At 39.4% G+C, this 21,528-nt stretch overlaps 1 protein-coding gene across 1 annotated transcript in view; it reads left to right on the top strand.

Moving 5' to 3' along the window:
- TG (thyroglobulin) overlaps window positions 1-21,528 on the top strand; it is a 240,109-nt gene that overhangs the window by 25,825 nt on the left and 192,756 nt on the right. The window contains exons 9-19 of the mRNA XM_075588461.1: window positions 836-1,915; window positions 2,527-3,114; window positions 4,944-5,186; window positions 5,749-5,886; window positions 6,792-6,869; window positions 9,061-9,176; window positions 13,376-13,487; window positions 14,215-14,421; window positions 15,798-16,007; window positions 17,974-18,128; window positions 18,583-18,745. Of these exons, the coding sequence (XP_075444576.1) occupies window positions 836-1,915; window positions 2,527-3,114; window positions 4,944-5,186; window positions 5,749-5,886; window positions 6,792-6,869; window positions 9,061-9,176; window positions 13,376-13,487; window positions 14,215-14,421; window positions 15,798-16,007; window positions 17,974-18,128; window positions 18,583-18,745 (3,090 nt within the window). The remainder of the gene's footprint in view (window positions 1-835; window positions 1,916-2,526; window positions 3,115-4,943; window positions 5,187-5,748; window positions 5,887-6,791; window positions 6,870-9,060; window positions 9,177-13,375; window positions 13,488-14,214; window positions 14,422-15,797; window positions 16,008-17,973; window positions 18,129-18,582; window positions 18,746-21,528) is intronic.

The following is a 21,528-nucleotide window of genomic DNA, read 5'->3' as shown; positions in this document are numbered from 1 at the left end:
CCGACAATCCTAAAGTATCTACCTTCCTGCCATTAGTGTCATACAGATAATAACGTACTTCATTATTTTTTATAAACCATGAGAATAAATGCTCACTGGCAGTAGGAAGTCATAGCTCTCAAGTGTCTTGGCTTGAGTGGGACTGTCCCGGGTTTCTCCCCCCCCCCCATCCCTGTCTCAGATGAGGGGAAAGTTTCTCCCTCCCTCCTCGTTCTACTAGCTTGCTGATTCATGAGTGGGCCTATGTGTAGAGAGATCTGGGAGGACTCCTGGAGAAGATTGTAGATTTCAACTTTCCCCTTCCATTCAGATGCTTCCTTCTGGCATGCAGATTATATCTCCTGCTCTTCATCTCTGCTGTGGAACTAGTGACTAGGGAGATTTAATCTACATACTGAACCAGAACGAATGAAGCCCATTGGAGGGGGCAGGGAGAAGCTTTAATCGGCCTCAAAAGTGCTGCTGGCTCTCCCAGCCCAGAACAAAGAGAAGATAATCTGCTAAATAGGACTGAAATGTTTTGATTAAACAATTGTGTTCTGGGCTCAGTTTCTCTACTTTTGTCATCCTATTACTGTTCTTTTATCTGAGCCTCCACTACCTTCTGACAATAGGTCACTCACTTAAAGAATCTCATTGTTGCCACCAACTGGTGACTGATTGACACTCAGAATTGACATGAACACCTAATGACTACATACGATTTCAGATATTTTCTTCAGTAATATTTCACATTTCTTGCAATACACATATATTTATATGGCAGTGGAAAGCATTTTTTCATTGTTTTTGGGTATGCTACTTGTGTAACATTTTTTTCATATGTCCTCTACAGATAATGGTCAAGATTGTCCTTTCAGGAGAAGACAAGCTCTGTCTAGTTTGTTGTATGGACCTACAGGACACTTTGGCCAGCACAGTTTGTTCGTTACTCAAGAGAAGGAGTTGGGAGACAAAATAAATAAGAAATACTGTTCATCCTATATTGTAGATACTTTTGTAAAATCAGGACTCCTACTTCCGATCAGGGAAAAAACAAAAGATAACAAGCTTCAACTGGGCTCTATGATCAGTGAGATGGTCAGTGGGCTATTCCCTTCAAAAGAACTAGTACAGGTTGCTCTAAAGTTTACAAGTAACTCCAAGAGATTTCAACAAAACCTGTTTGGAGGGAAATTCTTAAAAAACATGGGGGGATTTAATTTCACGGGGGCCATTGGCACCAGAAGCAAATTTAATTTTAGTGAATTTTTCCAGCAGATCGGCCTAACAGGAAGGTACAGTGGAGGGAATTTCCAAGAACTTGCAAAATTGTTTTCAGCAGAAGAAGATTCCTACCTATCCAGGGAATCCTCCAACTTTTCAAAACAAATCTTTAACCTTAACCAGCCTATTCAAGGTAGTTTTGGGCGCACTGTGAATCTTCAGGAAAATCAAAATCTGGTCGCGACGTTTGCTTCACTTCTAGAGCTAAAAGAATTTTCAGTATTTTTACGGCATGTTATTTCCGTTTCACCGAGCGTTGCTGAATCTGTGAAAATAATTATGCAGTCGATGGACTGTGAGGAAAGGAACTCCGATCTATATGTTCCATCATGCACCAAGGACGGCAGGTATGAAGAAATTCAGTGCAGTAAATCAGAGTGCTGGTGTGTTGATGATCAGGGTAGGGAAATCCAAATGTCAAGAATTCAAGGAAAGCACCCAAGATGTCCCACAGAGTGTGAAAAGCTACTGGAAAGGCAGAAAGTCATGAAAAATAGTCTGCCTGCTGGGTCGGAGTTATTTATTCCATCTTGTGATCAGAAAGGGGATTTCATGACGGTCCAGTGTGCTGGTAAAAGCTGCTTTTGTGTTGATTTAGAAGGAAGGAACATTCCAGGAACTAGACGAGTATCTGGGGAAAGTATCAAGTGTAAGTTCTCATTTTTTTTTATTTGTTACGGTGTATCACGACGGGAAAGGAAAGTTATCAGTTTAATGCTAGAGGGAGTTTTATAACACAATAATTCACATCTTGGAAAAGAAGAAAAATGCAGTTCTACGTTACAAAGTAACGTTTACTGACATCACAATTAGAAGAGAATTTTTAGTATTGTTATAAGTTTGGTTTACAGTTTTCAAGTGGTATAAGGGTCTAGAACCCCTGAGGTGTCACTTATTCATATATATTTGAAGGATTTATTTCATTGTCTGAGTCACTGAGCTGCAATATCCTGTAATACAGATGTGTCAGCTGTTATTTTATGCCATGGTGAGCAGTACAGCAATTACATATACCGTATTCAGGGGCTTATTTAACGGATTAGGACTGTTTTAGTCCGAAATGCCGCATTGAAGTCAATAAGGAATTTCGTCCGACAACGACCAGTTTGGCACTCGGATATTGATTAGGCCCCTTAATGTGTGATTTAATAGCAATGTGAATGTAATACACTATGCTAGTTAGAATTTGACCAGACATGTTTAGTATCTACAGAATGTATTTATTTATACTTATAATGCCTATATTTCTGTGTTTGCCAGGCCCAAGTAATTGCCAACTAGCTGCAGGCAAGGCCTTTCTGCTGACCACAAGGCTACTGCTGTCTGACTTTGGGGCAGTATCTCAGCTTTCAAGTGTTTACATCCCACAGTGCACTGATGATGGAAAATGGAGACCGGTGCAGTGCAATGGACCAACCAAACAAGCCTTTGCATTGTATGAAGTGTGGAGAATGCTGAATATCGGAAACATAAACATCTCTTTTTCTGAAACTCTCAATGAAATACAAAAGTATAAAAATACTTCATCGCAGAGTTTCTCCACTTTTGTCGGAACACTTTATAGCAATGGGTATCAACATCTTTTCCCTGTTTTCTCGAAATACCCTTTTTTTAACGACATTCCAAAAGAGGTTTTGGATGGCAACATAACGACATTGTCAGACAATATATTACTGAATCCCTATGTTTTTTGGAGGCTTCTGAATGGTAGCCTTACTCACTACCCAGGATCATACAGTGACTTTGCTGTACCTCTAGGCCACTTTGAACTACGCAATTGTTGGTGTGTGGATGTGGACGGACAGAAACTGCGGGGAACGGAAATGATGCAGAATAAGGTTCCAAAATGTAAGCACTTGGATAAGAATAAATCCATACATAATTATACAGCGCGTAATTCAATAGCATTTGGGCTGCTATTGGGCTTCAGTGAGAATTTTTGTCCAATAACGAGTTTGGTCAGCCTGGTTCTCGGTCATCGTACATTGGAATTAGGATTAAAAACACAACAGGAGCAAAGTCTCCTGAACACCTGCAGCTAGGTTAGCACTACTGCAGATTTGGGACATTGATCAGGGTGTATCCCCACTTCTACTTGTCCAACCCTATTTTAGTACAATCCTTAGATTCATTTCATGTGATTTAAATGATGAACGTGTAATTGGATGGCACGCTTCATTTCTAATTGTTCCCAAGCAGAATGAAAAATACATTTTTTGGTGGGGCAGATCAATAGTATAATTGAACCAGAGGGTATCCTAGCATATGTGCCAGATTCAGTAACATGAGCCACTAAAAATAGTACTTTCAATATTTTATCATTCTTACTTGTGTGGTGTTGAAGAATGACTAAAAAAAGCATAAAATACAAGACTCACGCACATGTATAATAATTAAACTCAACATGTCATCATTCTTAAGCACATCTTATTAGGTATATCATGCTGCCAACACATCTTTAACTATTTCAAACATTTGATTGAAATTGGGGTTTTAGTTAAGTAATTTGGCCAAAGTATGGAAAAAGTGTCCACCATGCCTAGGCAACCCCAAATCAGGCAAGTCCTTTCTTCTAATTTAATCACTTTTCATCATGTTCTCTGAACTGAAATCCTCCTGCCTTTCTCTTTACTTTCCATGGAGTAACCCAGGTTCACACGGAAAGTTGTTTTAGAAGAAGAGGGCAAATACCTTCCTTCAACATGGCTGCTGGGAAGCTTCCAGTTTGGGAGCTAATCAGAAACAGAGACCTTCTGGCTCACATGGGAATTGAACTCACCAGTTTGTGAATGTCTCCTTAATCATTATACTTTGGTTCCTCACAAATTGAAATAACTGCTTTCCATGAGTCTAGCAACTAGAGACGGACATGTTTACTCTTAACATTAAATGGTAACATGGAGTAAGGGTGGAAGTCCAACTGTGTCTCATGTCATTAGTCTCAAAAACATGATGGGATGCCAGTTTAAAGAGCCTGGTTATGCTTTCCTACTAAAATCCTCTTGTTATTTGGACTTGGCCGGTGAAAGTTATACAATTAAGATACATTTTTGCATTACCTTTTATATTGCAGGGGTTCTCAAACCTTTCATTGCTGTGGATCACGTCAATGTTGATAATCATTTGGACGTCCGCTGAGCTCTGTTCCCCTACATAATGTATTAGGAAAATGATATACTTTTCAGCAACGCTGGGTCTAAATGTAAAGCTTTGTCTTTGTTAGTGATAGAAAAATCAGAATGCAAATGAAAGAACTGACTCAAGGTTATTTCGACGCATTTCAGGGACCACCACCAAAATCTTTGGTGACCACTGTGTTTTAGAGCCCTTGGTGTACAGGGTACTCCGTTTATGTAACAAAAATCTAATAGCAAGTGTCAATGTACCACAAAAACGTAAATAACAAGGTTTACTCCTTTTCTATGAAATTTATTGATGAATATAATACATGTTCATACTGTATGTATTTTTAGTTGCTTTTCCAGACTTTATGGGAAGTCTGTTTCTAAATTAATAATATATCTATTACTTGGCCCAATCCATTTAAGCAATGTGAAAAAAATCAATAACAATTATGATTTTTTTCTCTCCTTGTATCCAATACTAAATTTCAGATTTAGAATAAGACTGCCAATTAATGTTTTCTGTATGTAATAATCATTTCTCTAACTTTGTAGGCCCTGGAACGTGTGAACTTGCTAAATGGATGACTTTACAATTCATTGAGGAGGCAGAAGAGTTAATTGCAGCTTCCAATATTTCCAATTTTCCTCTGGGACACGGTTTTTTAATGGCAAATGGAATAAGACTAACAGAAAGTGATATCTTCCACGCTGATGACTTCTTTAAATCGGGGATAGCTTTCTCTGAGAGATTCTTAAGTCGGGATAACTATGTCCTTCAACTGGCGGCACAATCAAGTATGCATACAATGTATAATATATCTCTGTGTAAAGGCTCAGAATGCCTGACACTTGCTGAACAGAGTGATGCTTGATTCTTCAAGCGGAGATACAGTAATGGGAACAAATATTCAATATGTATTAAAAGTAGCCTCTAACTTTTACATCAACTTTGCTATAATGAGACCTAAAACCCCACAGCTAAATTACAGAATTTCTAGTCTTAGATCCTTGATTTCTAGAGATATGGCACTTGCAACTTAACACTTTCTGTTTGATTTAATTGTACCATTGGCATTGTATATCATATTATTTATTGTCAGTTTTTGTAATATTTGTATATTTTTCGTATCCCCATGTAAACATTCTTCTCCCTAAAATAGAAGCATGTTAATAGTAGAAAAGCCCTTTAATAAATCAGAATTAGAAAATCCGTCAGTGCTCTGCGATTTCTTTCTTTTATAATAGTAGAAAAGCCCTCCGTTCACTATTCTTTTTCTAGTAATGTATCACTTGGTTCGGTTTATTTGATCTCCATGGCCTACTTATCCTGTTTTCCTAATCTACAATCATTTTATAGCTCTACATTTTTACTGGCAAAGGAGATTTGCTTCCAGGCATTCTTTTGGAGAGACCACACAGTTGGGCTATCTTCCGTACATCCCTCAGTGTGATGGAATGGGGAACTGGGACCCACTGCAATTCTATGAAAGTACTGGTAAGGGCAGCGTTTCATGGTAAACTCTGAGTCATTAAAGGAAATACATCTCTAGTTGAGACATACATACAATTCAAACAACATTGGCAGAGTATTAGTTAAACTGAATGACTTTTTCAAGAGTATATTTGGAGATTGGGTGCACATCCTTTGCATAATCAGTTTGCTGACTCTTTGTGCATTTTGTTATTCGCAACATCAAAAGCAACCAAAAGTTGGAACAAATAAATCAATAAAGGGTGGAATAGTCGTTTAACTCTTTAGTGCTAAAGATGCCTTCAGTTCCTTACTATGTATTGGCTAAATCATTGAGAATCAGAGTAGACTTATTTATAGGTGAAAAACTAGTGTACTGTACATACTTTAAATATACATAGCTTTTGAAATCAGATACTGTAGGTTTATTCGTCTGCAAGTTTATTTGGGCGTGATAAATTCATTAACGCGTGATGGCCACAGTCACAGTTTACAAAGTAGATCGCGGCTATCACACTTGAAATAATGAATCTCCCCCACACGGTGCCGACTACATTATTCTCACTACAATGATGTCATCTGTAATTATACTATTTACTATGCTATCTGAGGAATAGCAGAAATAAAGTAGCAAATAAGTATTTTAAACTAGTAGCCGGGACTGTACTTTAATTCAATACGTGGCTGTGTTTTCAGTACTCTCTGGACTAATTAAACCCTTCATAGATCTTTGCAGCGTCAACATTTTTGGCATCCTATTATGGTAGGACAACTAATGTTGTGTTATGGTAGAGGTTTCTTGTTATGTAGATATTTAACCTTTTAATTTGAGTAAATTCTTCTAAAAACTGAGCTAATGTAATAACTGAGACAATAAGTAGGAGGGCACAAGAAAAGCACACAAAGCTAACCAGGCTCTTCTTGTCAAGGTCACTATTGGTGTGTGGATGAGGATGGAAATTACATCACTGGTTCCCTCGTGACACGGATGTCTCGCCCTCCGCAGTGTACGTTTTGTTGCTTTTTTTCCTACTTAGAAAGATTTATCTTGACTGGTAAAATATGTGTTTTTTTCCTTTTGGTTTACAAATGCTGTTTCAGTGCAGTCGTTTCCCACTTAGGCAAGTATTCCACATATTTTCCATGTGTAGCCTTTCTCTCAGGTGGGTGCTTTGAAATCTTTCCACTAACAAATGTGGTTCCTGCAAATGTGGTTACTACAAATGTGTACCAATCCCGGTGAAGTATTTGGGAGATCATGAATGTTCACTTGCCTAAAGTTCCAGAGAAATTAAAACAATCTGTTGTGTGGATGCACTAAGATTTTCCCAACAGCATTATTTAGCTACATATCTATCTTGTGCTGTACAATAGTTGCTGGAACAGGAAATCAACGATTACCACTAATCTTTTGCCAAGTAATATTATGTCCCTCTTGGCCTTGTAAATCACAGGCTGCTTGTGCCTACTTGTAGAGCAGGGGTGGCCAACTCCAGACCTCAAGGGCAACCAACAAGCCAGATTTTAAGGATATCCCTGTGCAAACATGCCCGTTCAGCTTCTAGGGAGATTACATTGGTTACTCTGCATAGGTTACCTTGACTCAGGTTGCTGGATTCAGGTGGCTGGGCGATGAGGTAGCAATGTTGTGGAATAATGGGCGCTAGGAACATTTGTGATACAACAGTCTTTTATTCAAGTCCCCACAGACTGCACACCACACATCAAACAACATTGTACTGTTTCTTTATTTCTTTTATTGTTTTCCATGCTTTATGTGCTTCCATGAATGCCCACAATTAACACTCAGACGGAGGTATAGCTTTAAGTTGCTTAACTGACCCGGGCCCCCTCCGTTCCTATTCGGGATACACCGCTGTATTATCCTGGTAGTGCTAGGCCCACTGGAAATCCTAGCGGTCCAATACAAGTGACCCTGATACCTTTTGTCGGTGCAGGAACTGCCACTTCCCTGCAGCCGGAGAGGACTGTTAATGCAGATCTGCGATTAGAGACGACCCGCCAACACTCAGGAGTCCTTGTTACTGAGGCCCTCTATGGCATGCCATTTCCTTACTTCGTTTCTTATATTGGGCTCCGTTAAGCTTCTTCTGGGATCCTAACTTAATCAGGGTACTGTCGCTAGATACAACTTTAATTAAATTGAGGGGGGACCTGGTCTGTACTATTCTATTATGAAGATCCTGATCTCTCCTCTCCTCTCCTTTTGTCCTCCTGGAAACGACCTTCTCTAACTTTCACCTCCCCTTATGTATTCTCCGTGATGTCATGATCCCATGGCAACACAGGGTGCGGCCTGATACACATTAACCATACTAGTAACTCTTTAGAGCGAGGGTTACACCTACTTCAACCCAAGTGGCTCAGTCTTTGATTGAGCCACTGATTGAGCCACCTGTGCTGAAGCAGGGATATCCTGACAACCTGACCTGCAGGTGGCCCATAGGGACTGAAGTTGGCCATCCCTGCCGTAGTGATAATATGGTAGCATTAATGCAACACCTTGCCTTACAGAGGGCAATAGTGCTGGCTACATCTGCACCTCAGTTTAGAAATGGAGTACCAGTGAAGATAAAGATAGACCATTGTAATATCCTGTAGAGTGACCAAGGAGTGATGGAGTTTCGTGGCAAAAGCTCTGAGGTCTTCATGCTTGGAAGTTTCCAGCATTTAAAGGGATCCTCTGCTGCATATATCTGAGAAAGGGGTTATAGAAGTTATGTTTTATGCGTTTTGTAATTTGAGGGACACTGCTATGCTGTGTCATTATATTGTTATCATAGACTATTTTTCTGGCAAAGGAGTACTTTAAACTGGATGTCTAAATAAATGTGTACAATTAACTCTCATCTGCTGCGGTTGGGTGTACACTTTATTTATTTTTACAAACCCTGCGAAAACCAAGAATTGTTTTTACATCATAGAACTCACCCCCTGATCCTCTACAGGAATTTACCTAATGTTTGTGAACAATCCATAGTGCCCTTTTTCACCTAGTCTGCTAGATGCATACACACCTACACACAACACTTCCCCTTCACACCTTCCACCATATGTTAACAGTGTGTATAATATTTGACATCAGCAAATTGTAAAAACAAAATACCACAGTTCAGTTTATTGTTTTTTGTCATTTACAAATATCAAAATAGTATCAACAATATGTATCTTTTATAGGCCAGACATCCTGTCAACGTGGTCGAACAAATGCATTGGTCTCCAGCTGGATACCTAGAGGATCACAAACTAAGCTGAGTAATACCCCAACTGCGTTTATACCAAGTTGTACAGAGGTAATTGCATAAAATACTTAATATTTAATCTCAGAGTTCTACAGCTTTGTGAACACTCTTCGTGTAAACTCTACTGTCCAGTTCTTAGCTCTTTCTCTCTTTGTGTTGACTAGAGATGTGCAAAACATTTCCAACTGTATTTACGAGGGATACCTGAGAAATAAGCAAATTTGAATTTGCTAATCTGTTACACTGTTAGACTACCTGTGTTGGGTACACTAGCTTGGCATATTGATACCAACATCTCGATCTTTCTCTCGCTCTGTCTTTTTATATCCCAATCTCAGGGTCTGGATCAATATTGCAAAACAAAAAAAAAGCATGCCATTTTTTTTGGCATGAACCTAATGGTCTATTGTGCATGGTTCAGTGTCACAAAGTACTGCAAAAATGTGCCATATCTCTTCTATCGACCTGTCTGTTGGAGAGCCTATGGGCTCTGTCCCGGGACCACTCCTTTTCTCTTTATATACACTTAGTGATCTCAGCTCCTCAGTTTTCAGATGTCGCAAGTCTTAATGTCTTTGGTGCTAAGGCCACTCAAGGTTACGGCACCGAAGGATTAATCCCGCAGAGTCTCCCATTCAGAAGCATGGACCACTGCAGCGCGAACACAGCAGACATTGTCCCCAGAGCCGCAGACTTTTTCTTGTTGGTCCACAGCACTGGGGACAGTAAGTCTTACTACATCTGTATATTACATCTACGCAGACAACACACAACTGTATCTTTCAATCCCTAAGCAGATTCCGGTCCAAGTCCTTGATTGTCCCTCTGCTATTTTAGTCTGGATGGCCCTCAGTCACCTGAAAGTTAACATGTCTAAAATAGAGCTCATCCTAATCCCACCCAAGCCATGTCCAATCATCCAGTCTCCCAAGCATGCTGCCTAGGTGTAAAATTTGAATCCTCCCTTTCCTTCTCCACTCACATTCCTGCTGTTGGTAACATCTTGCCGATCTTTCTACATGTATCCTTTACAGCTCTACATTCTTCTACCCTACAGTATGTTACATCTCAGATCTAATCTCCTGCTGTGCCTCTCCTTGTCCTTTACACTCTCCTGATGACTGTGTTGTCCTCTGCTCCATTTTTCTCAATAGACTTCTCACATCTCAAACCTTTTTCACTTTTGGCTGCATACTGTACCTGTGAAATTCCCTTGGGCTCCTCCAGCAATCACTAATCCCCATCCCTCCACATTGTCACTACTGCACTTGCATCTATAGTATTTTGTAAGTCTCCCTTGATTCCATTTAGATTGTAAACTCAGTAGGACAGTTACTCCCTAATTTCAATTTTTTAACTATTTGACACACTTGTGTAACTTTATACATTGTCTCCTTGTTCTGTCTGTATGTAAGACGTTGCTTACATTGGTGGCGCTATATAAAATAACATACACATACATAAATACATGCTCACATATTTTTTTAACCAATGACACTACATTTTAAAACAGGAATCCATTAAAGCTCCACATTGTCCAGCACCACTAAAGCAACAGACAAATACGTTATTAGTATTTAAATACAATAATTGAATTTTACATATTGATCAAAAACGGCTTGGCTCTGTTAATAATTTTTCATTGCTTGGGTCAAATCTTAAAAGACTTCTAAAATAGAATACAAATGCAGAACAACCTCCTGTAACGTTGCACAATATTTACACACTTCCTCTTCTACTTTGTTCCACTTTCTCGAAGATCTTCGCGATTACTGAAAGTACAGTAGTATGTCATCTTCCAGGTAAGGGGAGCGCTTGTTGATCACGTGGTAAATATATGAAATACAGATAATAGTGTAGCCAATAGTGAAAGTGAACTTTTATAAAAAAAATGATGTGTTGGTCTCACTCACAGATTTCTTCTAGTAAAAATGGCATATCAGAGATCCCCCTCTCTCTGATGGGAGCACTGTAATGGACCCTCTTTTAAAGTATATCTCTTTAAATCCAATTTCAATCCAATGTTTTCTCAAAAAACATAGAGCGCTCACAATGGTATAGTACATCAAACCAAATGTATATTGCACAGTAACAGATATCAAATGTTTCACTCACATTTAACATAAGTAAAATTCATTGGAGAGGACTGTATATTTCTGGTACTCTGCCGGTTTATTTAATATATTTACCACGTGATCAACAAGCGCTCCCCTTACCCGGAAGACGACATACTACTTTGGGACCAGACAACGGTCCATCTTCAGGGATTGGAGCTGCTATATTTTCACCTCACATATATTATATATTGTTTTTCACATCTATTTGGTGAAGGTTGTATACACATGATTGAATTTGAGGTATTTACGTTTATTAATTTCACTATGCCTGGGAACACTATATATTTGGGTAATAACACTGGTTTTATATTGGTTGCATTATAGAAGCGTAGAAGCCCCCGTTACATCTTTCTTTTCAATTACTTAAAGAACTGAACCGGTTACATTATTGTATAAAGTGCAAGAAGAAGCTAAATTATAACATTTTCATTTCCTCACACAATCTATATGTTCCTGTATTTTGTCTGATGCTAAAATGATTCCAAACCACGGTCATTTATCCTACAGTATTACCTCTTAATGGCCAACAAGGTAAGGGATGATAACACGTTTCCCACCTTGCTTTGCTGATTACTCCTGTATATACAGCTCATATATTGTCTTATATTGTGCAGAAGATTGATTAACATTTTGAATAGCTACCTAATCAACTACTCAAATGTATTAAGAAAACTTTATAGTTTATTTGTTTTAAATGCCAAAAGCAGAGCACGCTGCGCAGTTGGAACGTAAAGCAGATTTGCACTGTAATTGTGCACCAATTAAACAAAAAAACCTCCAAAAGCAAACACCACGGGTTGAGATTAATTTAAACTGTGGTATCAAATGAAATATCAAGAGGTTTTGAAATTGTACAAAAAAATACCGTTCAATAAGCTCATGCCTAATCATGCTACAGTGTCTTACCTGGCCTCCAACTCCACAGTAAGCTAATGTATGAATGACTGTGTTGGAAGTGATGTTAATAGGATCGTGGTGGGAATAATGTTTCATGAAATCTTTAGTTACAGTGCACTTCCTTATTATAAAAAAAAAATAGTGCCACTTGCGAAAATTAGGCTTTCCTAAGAACCATAAAGCTAGAAAAACGTGTTACTAGTTGTGGTTGGAAGGCCAGGTAATGGCTGTTTTTGGGGAATTATGATGGTACCGTACCAACTCATTTGAGAAAGGCAACCTGTTGTACACTACATGTAATGTGTGTTTAAAGTTGCAGAGTAATTGGCTGTAAAATTGCAGACAGTTGAAGTTTGCACAAAGCAATAAATAAAACCCATGGGAAATATCACTATTAAATCACAGTTGGACAACTGGTCTTCAGAACTACCTTCCAAAGGTTACTGGAGAAGCTCCAGTACTAACCTATCTCAGTTTAGATGATTGAGTAAAGGTGAAGATAAATATGGACAGCTTCAACAATAAGCTGTAGGGTTGTCAAGGTCCTACAGGGCTTCATGGCCAAGACCTGAGGTCTCCCTGCTTGGCGGTCTCCGGAGTTTGAAGTAATACTAATCCTCTGGTGCACTCATCTGAGAAAAGGCAATCATCTTAATGGGTGACATTGATTGTTTACCTTTTGTAATTGGAAATGATGCATTCTCCTGCCTTTGGCATTATTTTAGTGACACTGCCAAATGGTGTAATTTCGTGTCGGCATCTTGTTATTATGGATTAATGTCTGTCCTGTCTAGTGTCACTAATGTGAAGTGTGTGTTAGTCACTGTAAGTATTTACTTGTAACATTAGTGGCTTGGAAGACCGAAATCTGATTTATGTACCAAGCTATGCACTAGTACGTTCTGACATCAATGCCCTTGAATCATACAAACAACTACAGTATAGAAATAGTACTAAGTGCTGATGTTTTCATTGCTTTATAAAACATAGGGACACATGCATCAAGTGCCATTCTAGTCAATGGTGGGTTATGCTGGAACAGATGCAATAACCCACAATTGATGCATGCGTCCCATACTTGCATGATTTAGAAACTTTGTTTTGACTAGGCATATTACCTTTACATTAAGCCTTCTTTTCAGTGTTTTGTAATGTTTTGACTCATTGCAGCATTCAAACAGGTACATTTCTAAAAAAAATATACAAATAAAAAACTTACTCTTTTTTTCTTTTTAGAGTGGGGAATATTCTATTTTGCAAAAATCAGAGACCAATTCCTGGTGTGTGACTCCTAAAACAGGGGAAGTGGTCCTACAAGACAGTAAAGATTTGAATAGCAGTGCTGAGTGTGAGTTTTGTGACCGTGCTTTATATTGTATTTGTTATTTGTTCTACGAAAAGTCATGTTAAATTTAGCCGTCGTGGCCTGTAAACCATTTGCAGAACTGATACTTCAAAGAATAGCTAGCAACTTGTTGTGTAAGGTACAGCTCTCACACTGGGTCCCTCTATATTGCACTCAAAGTACATATTATTTGCATTTTGTGTGATGAAATCATCAGGAAATAATTACTTTAAAGAATAGAGAACATCAGAAATGTAAGGTAGCAATTGAAACATAGAGTTATTATTACATCTATACTGAATGTGGGTTTTTTGTTTTTTTACACCTCATACTTGGACATTGTCTCATTAACACTATTACTGAAAGAGTTTGCAGTATATGAATAAACATTGCATTTCCTATCCTCCCTGCAGTAAAGAGTCCTACGTAATTGATTTAACTTTGAATCAACAATCCTCCATTTACTTTTTCTTTACAATTAAACGGGGGTGGTCTGCCTGGCACTCTTTCATGTCAGTATAGTATATTCCTTATTTATGCACCATTATACCCAGCTCTAAAAAGTGCTTCCAAAAGGCGCCAGGAAGTTGGTAGCATAACTGGCATTGGTGGGTGCAATTCGACATAAGTTGGACTGACAAATCTAAATGTTACATTTGCTGTTATAGTTCTTATAAGGCTCTGAATATATTTACCCATCTGTTTTTATATTTCATTGCTACCTGTCCAGGTCCAAGTTATTGTACTCTGTTAAAGTCTGCAGTTACTGCACGGAATCTGGCCATTGGATTTATCCCTGCATGTGGAGAAGGTGAAAACCTCTCTCCAGTGCAATGTGAGCAGGACGGGAAGACATGTTACTGTGTATTTGCTAACGGTGAAGAGGCTAACGGAACAAAAGTGAATGTATCTGAAAAGGAAAAACCTTCCTGTCAGAGTAAGTTACATACACCCAGAGCGGAGTCACAGCTAATTACTGTATGTGCTAGGTTTGGTTCCAATTGCATTAAAGTTCTTGTGGGCGTACGTCACGTCACGCACAACACTGGATTTGTTGCTGGTTATGATATATTTCTTGCAAGTGGATCAACTGAAGAATTAAAAAAAAATGTTTTCTTAATGTAGCAATTATCAAGCTTACAATTTTAAAAAAAAACCTGAATTTGAAGTATTACTTGTAGTAGAGATGTGCATAATTCTCACAGTGGCTTCTGAGCCTGGTGAAATGTGCCAATTTCACTCTTGAAAAATTCTCACAAAGATGTGACCACTTGCCACAGGGGTGTGGGGGTTGGGTGGGGGAGGGAGATACCTGTGAACACACCTGAGAAACATGGGAAATAAGCATATCTGCATATTTAAATTAGCTTATTTCCCAGGTGTAATCACCGTTATCTCACCTTGTAGAGTATAGGCGGCTCCATATGGGGGGTATTTATATATAAAGGGCCTCTGCTAAATTGGCCACTTTCTCAATCTCTCCATTTCTCTCTCCCTGCCTCCCTCACTACAGCAGGAGTATTAGGGTCTGGTCATTTTCAAGAATTCTTAAGCAAAAGTCAATTAATTATTCAAACTTCTTTGAAAATTGGGCAAAAATTGTGAACCGAATTTTGGTAAATTTGTCCATCTCCAACATGGAGGTTTACAGAATGGCACAGCCACTTATAGTTTCTGAACGGCATATCCAGGGCTGCGAATATACCCTTTTGCTTTTGGAATCTGAGATCAGATACGGGTCATTTGATCTCTACAATCATGTGACTTTGGTGCTGAATGACGATGGCCCTCTGGTGCCACAGAAATTCCAACACTAAAGGGATCAATATAGAATATTTGTAGGTAATACAGTACATAATATTTTTCATGTTCTGTGCTTTAGTGGATGAATGTCTGAATTTTGATATATTGCACTTCTTATCTGTGTTAAAGTTTGCTTTTACAGTATATACAAAACTACCTTATGCCACCTGTCTGCAGTTGACACTAGCCAGGAAATATTGCAAAGCAACTTTTGAGAAAAACGGGCGCAAAGCAAGGCATTTCCATCTTGTGCCTCTTAGCTTCAGTGTATGAAGTATCAGTGTGCATCAATTTAGGATTGAGAAAATTGTTACTTTTGTACACTGGCATATTCACAACTAAAATCCATTACTCATATACTGTACTGTAAAACCTAATTCAACAAACTGTTACTGATTGTCTTTAACTGTCTTCCACGTTTAACATTTGTCAATTTCATTTTTCATAATTCAGCTGTTGCTCAGAATTTTGTAGGGGTCACCAATAATGCGTTTTATGTTTTGATCACAGGCCCAGTGTGCCCCTTTTCCTTCAGTGCTCGAGATATACAGAATGGAGCTATGTTTTGTGATGAAATCTTAGAGACCGGGGAGAAGATTCAAAATTGTCAACTGATTTGTCGCCGAGGTTATCAGAATGTATTTTCCAGCGAGACATTTGTGTGCGATCTGAAAACTCTCCGTTGGGTCTCACAATCACCTCATCTGCAATCCTGCCAAAGTATGTACTTTTGTAATGAATAAGAAAATACTTATTTGGTGCATGCAGTTTGCCAGTAGAGCAGTGTTCCTCAACCCGACTCAGCATTCTAGCAGCTGTGTGGGTCCTGGATAAGAGTGGACTTGTTGTACGTTGTGATACCTTCAGTTGACCAACAAGAGACTTGTTAACAGATGAACTTATAATGTACAATATACAGGGATCTTATTCAGGACATGAGCACACTCCCATGTTCATCCATGAAAGTGGATTCCATAACAAATCAACTAGGGTTCTTTATCACCCGAGGATGCCTCACACTAACCTGAATGGTGCTCCTTTGGAACACAAATTATGATGTGAATAATGTACATCATAGATATTGTCTTACATTTAAATTAGCACGATTACATTTTAGTTACTATAGGAATGTACAATTACAAGCATTGCCATTCTTGTTATTTCACAATTATTGAAGATCTGCAGTCTCAGTAGTAAATCTGCTGCTCCCTTCCATTAAAATATGGGGAGCTACAGATGTAGCTCATGTTATGTTCTCTGTGACATGGCAGGACACAGTCCTGCATCCTTGGCAAACTACAGTTGTGAGTTTTGCCTACAGTAAAACTGCTTTGGCTGTGAATTCTCTGGAGTGCAGAATTAGTTTTTTTTTTTTTTTTTTTCCAAAATACATTTTTTGTTGCCCATGTAATAAATTATGTCATACAAAAAATCCCAAATCCGTTAATAAAAAGAAAACAGAAACATGTTAGAAGCCTGATTAGAGTAGTCCCCATTAGCCCTCTCCCCCCAAACTTAACAAAGAACAACCAACATAATGTACTGGAAGAATAAGGCCACAGCCGTTATTTATTGTAGAACAGAAGTTATTCACTAACCCAGATTGGCCCGAACAGTGTTGAGAACCTGCAGTGTCGTTGCGGCTCCTGACCTCCCCACTGCTGAGCTGACAGATGACCGACACAGCAGTCGTAAAGCATCACCCACCTTGGACGATGCTCCCAAACATCAGCGACTCAACCCAGGCCAGACACCAATTGCTAACTGGGTTATATGCCCAAACTTGATACCATGAACCCAGTCTGTGTAATAATACACACGCCCACCAAGCTGTGACAGAAAACAAGCAAACATAATTCCTCACTCTTCATTCTTTACTTTTTTTTGGCAATCAAAATTCAACATGTCCATAAACAAAGGCAACATTTACATGAGGGGGGGGGGGGTGGGGATGTTGGGACTGTTAACTTTGGGTACCACAAGATGAGTGGCGTCTTCCCACCTCTTTCTAATCTTCCCTCTACACTAACTCCACCCGCACATGAACCATTAACCCTCAACTACCCAATCACTACCGATCCAAGATAAGGGGAAGAGGCCTGACGACCCAGTCATTCTGCCCCCTATGCCTGACCGCTGGGACCATTGTTCAACTTTTTTAACACCCAATGACTGATTTGTAAACGTTTGAAGAACGTAATAGCCAAAGTTACAGTTTGGGGTTCTGTAGTATCCCACTAGTTTAAAGGTTACGCAGCAGCGGCGACAGAGTTCAAATATGTGTGTAGATCCTTAAAATAAATACAAACGTTCCCCTCCCGATGTGTAAACTTCTCCTTTCCTCAATCCAAGAAAACATTTCTCCCACATGTTTAAATAACTTTAAAGTATTTTCTTACTGTGTCCATGATGTTGGCACAATAAAGTAAGGAATTTTAATGAACACCCACAAAATTGCAGGTAATTTATCTCCGTACATTACTGCACCTCTGTGTGATGTCTGCAAGGGAGCCTGCACTTCGTTGTAATATGCGTAAGACACTCTGGTAGACCTGTTCTTTAATACATCTGTTTTTAATTATTATCCAGAACGACAAATTGATAAATGATTTTGGTTTACTTGGTCCAGACTGCTGAATAGAGAGACCTTAGAGTAATATTACTTACGTGACTGCCTTTTTTTCAGGAGTTCAGTCTTTCCAGACTGTCCAAACACAGGCATATTTTCAGCTCCGGATCCCTGCTGGTAAAACCTGTATGGCTGACTACTCTGGATCACTGCAAGCTTTTAGAACCTTTATACTGGATGACTTAAAGGCCAGAGGATTGTGTCATATTCAGGTATGCGCATGAGTGATTAATAGAGAAGACATCCAGTCAATATTGATGAAAGCTAATCCTAGTCCGAAGGTACGTGGACTTCTAGTCTATGAACACACAAGTCTGGAAGTTCACTACAGATAGAATATCTTTTTGTTTGCTAATTTTATTTTCTATCGCACGCCACATGTCACAATGTCAGTGCATTGGTCTTAAAAGAGAGTGTCATCTTCCTACTGTATATCTTAAGGTCCAATAGCCTAAATAATTTATAAGGGAAACTAGTTTTCCTTGCCTTTTAAATGGGCATTCCTCTACATTCCTCCACTTCCCTGGTACAAAAATCCTCCTTGGTTCTAATTGAAAGAAAAATCTTGATTAAAATTTTCGGGAAGTTTCATTTTGCCATATAATGCATATAATTTCTATTCAGAACTTGTTTTCTTGACTCACTACTGTATCTTTCATGATGCAGGTGAACTATTTTGGAAGCAGCGGTTCCAGTACAGTGCCGGTTTGTGATGATTCTGCCGTCTACGTTGAATGTTTGTCAACCGATCTCTTAGGTGTGAATGTGACATGGAGAGCTCGGTTGGAAGACATCCCAGCGCCTGCACTGCCTGATTTACATGATATTGGTAGGTTCATTATATTAAACCTTTGATGCTTAAGAGGACAGCAATGCATTGAGTATTTACATCTCATGTGAATGGTGTTGGGGATGGCTAAACACAGCAATACACTTCGGCAGTGTTCAAGTGAAGTCAATTTGTTTTATTACAGTATGGGCTCGTCTTATGCAATTACAACCTATGTATTTCAACACTATTTCAGTATCATAAATAGGTCTAAACCAAAAGGCTCACCAGTTGACATAACTGACCAGTATGTGGATCACCCCAGTACAGAATATTAATAACCAACAAAAAAGTTGAACAAGCAGAAGATCTTAAAAGCCCTCTTGCACCTCCCAAACAAAAAGAGTAACGGTCCCGGCAAAAATACTCCTCCAAAGACTACACTATTGCAGTTTTATAAATAACCCCCTTTTTACCCCAAAGCCCTGTGTGTTAGTCAGTATGCTCTCCACCCACAACTATTTTCTGCTGTGTAATATGACTGGTTCTCACTCACAGTATTTACAGTAGCATTGAGAATACGATTCATGGTTGCTCCAGGGTTTGGAGTAACAGACTAATAAATACTTAGAAGTAGTAATGACCTCTCAGTACTCTTCTATTCTTCTGTAAACCCTTCATCCCACACATTGCATAGGATAATTAACATTAACATTAATATTGAAACTGTTTGAGAAATTCTCAGTAAACTGAACAGAGCTCTTCATAATCCCACCTAAAACAAATTGCTCCACTTTCTGTTAGTTATTATCACTGGCATTCACCCAGTCTCCCAAGCACACTGACTAGGTGTAATATTTGACTCCTCCTCTCCTGTTGCTAAACCTTCCTCTCCCAACTTGACTAATGCAACCGTCTACTGTATCTGGTTTTCCTGCCTCCTACCTCTACAATCTGTCCAAAATGTTGTTACGAGAGTTGTCTCACTTTCTCTCAGGTCGGCCTCTGCCTTTTTCTTCCTGAAAACCGCTCAATGGCTTTACATCAAAATCTGCATTAACTACAACATTCTACTTCTCTCCTTCAAGCCTCTACATTCTTCTACCCCCTCTTAAACCTCAGCTCTAATCTCCCATTAAACCCAATCTCACCACTTACCCTGTGCTGAAGATACTCTCCCCTCTGCTCCATTTGTCTCTTCAGCAGCAAATGATAAAAAGTTAATGTTTGGGTAAATTCATCTTTGCCCTGAACAGTGTAATGAAGCAATCCTACCTGTTTTTTTTTTTTTTTTAACATAATTGGAACCTGGGGGGGTCTTCCTGTGCTGAACTATGCTATATCTGGCACCAGGAACACCCCTGGTTTATGATATGATTATTGTGGTAGTTGCCAGTGCCAAGCTGCCTTCTGGGGGAAACAATTTAGCCATTCAAATCTTGCTGGACCAATAGGAAGCTGCAACATCATTGGTTGCAGATTACTATTAGTTGGCAGCAGTGACCATATTGAATTTTCCGTGCGGAGCGCTGAAACCAAAAAGGGCAATTATCTTGGGAAGTGGAGGATTCCCTGCACTGAAAATAGCAAGCTTGAGCATCGAAGGACGCCCGGTTCCAATTTTGATTATTGCTTTGATTCTTTGAGTGCCCCAAGACGATATCATGCCCAGGGAGGGTTTTTTTTTCCTGGTTAAATAAGGTCCTGAGCTCCATGGGTGGACAATGGCCACCACGGTCACATGACCGCACTGTACAGGAGAATCACGACCGCTCAGGCATTCAAAGGGTCTATGCATATTGCATATTTTCCTTATTAGTAGAATCTATCTCATTGCCATATTGGCTCTGATTTAGTGACTGTCAGTCCAAATGTGAAATAAAACACTGAAAATGGGACACTTCCAAAAATATCAATAACAGGATGTGTCTGCTTTGCATTTTCTAGCAGGCAACTGGATGCTTTCCCCACAAATAAAGGCACAATATGTAGAGCAAACGCACACATCCCCTGTACACACAGAACCCAAACCAACCACACCATATATATTATGTCAAAAAGAGTGCTACCAGGACTGCGACCTTGTGTATAGGACAAAAGACAAAAAGCCCTAGTGCTACATCCAATATGACAAATTATATAGTTAAATGCTTATCTGTTTGTCTTCTCATAAGCAAAGGTCATTTAGTTCAATTCTTTGGCCAATGTATTTTAAGCCTACTGTATAACCAGGGCTATACTGGGACGTGGTTCTAAGCTTAAAATACTTTGGTCAAAGAATGTAACGAAATGACCCTTGCTTATGAGAAGATAAAAGGATAAGAATTGAACTATATAATTTGTCATGTTGGATGTAAGACTAGGCCTTTTTGGCTTTTGTTCTATATATGTATATCTAGTAAACCTTCCTTGCATTGCATATACTATGTAAATGATTGATCAAAACACATAATGACCAGGGAGGCGCGAGCTTCCCCCCCTCTCGTAGTATTATTTACATGTAACCTACCAATAACGAGAGGACACAGTCTGGAGGTATAATGGCTGCGGCTTTGTTTATTAATAATAAACATAATCATAACTGAGATAGCGTGCTGCCCGTCCGCGCCAGAGAGTGCTCGGTGCTGGGTAATGCAAGAGGGGGCACCCGGAAGTACGTCCCGGTGACCTGCCCCCTCACTTCAACCTGCTTTACCAGCCCCGAGTCCCCTCTGGCAGGACAAGCACCTAACCCCCCCCCCCCCCCAACTGCCGCCACCGACGGGCCTGTAAAACCCCCCTTAAATCAGGCTTGTACCGCCATACCCTCGCTCGCTGCCTCCCTGAACCCTCCTGCCATAACT

Source organism: Ascaphus truei, chromosome 2, assembly GCF_040206685.1.
Source record: "Ascaphus truei isolate aAscTru1 chromosome 2, aAscTru1.hap1, whole genome shotgun sequence".
Taxonomy (NCBI): Eukaryota; Metazoa; Chordata; class Amphibia; order Anura; family Ascaphidae; genus Ascaphus; species Ascaphus truei.
Note: the sequence above shows the minus strand (reverse complement) of the source record. Positions and strands in the feature narration are given on the sequence as shown.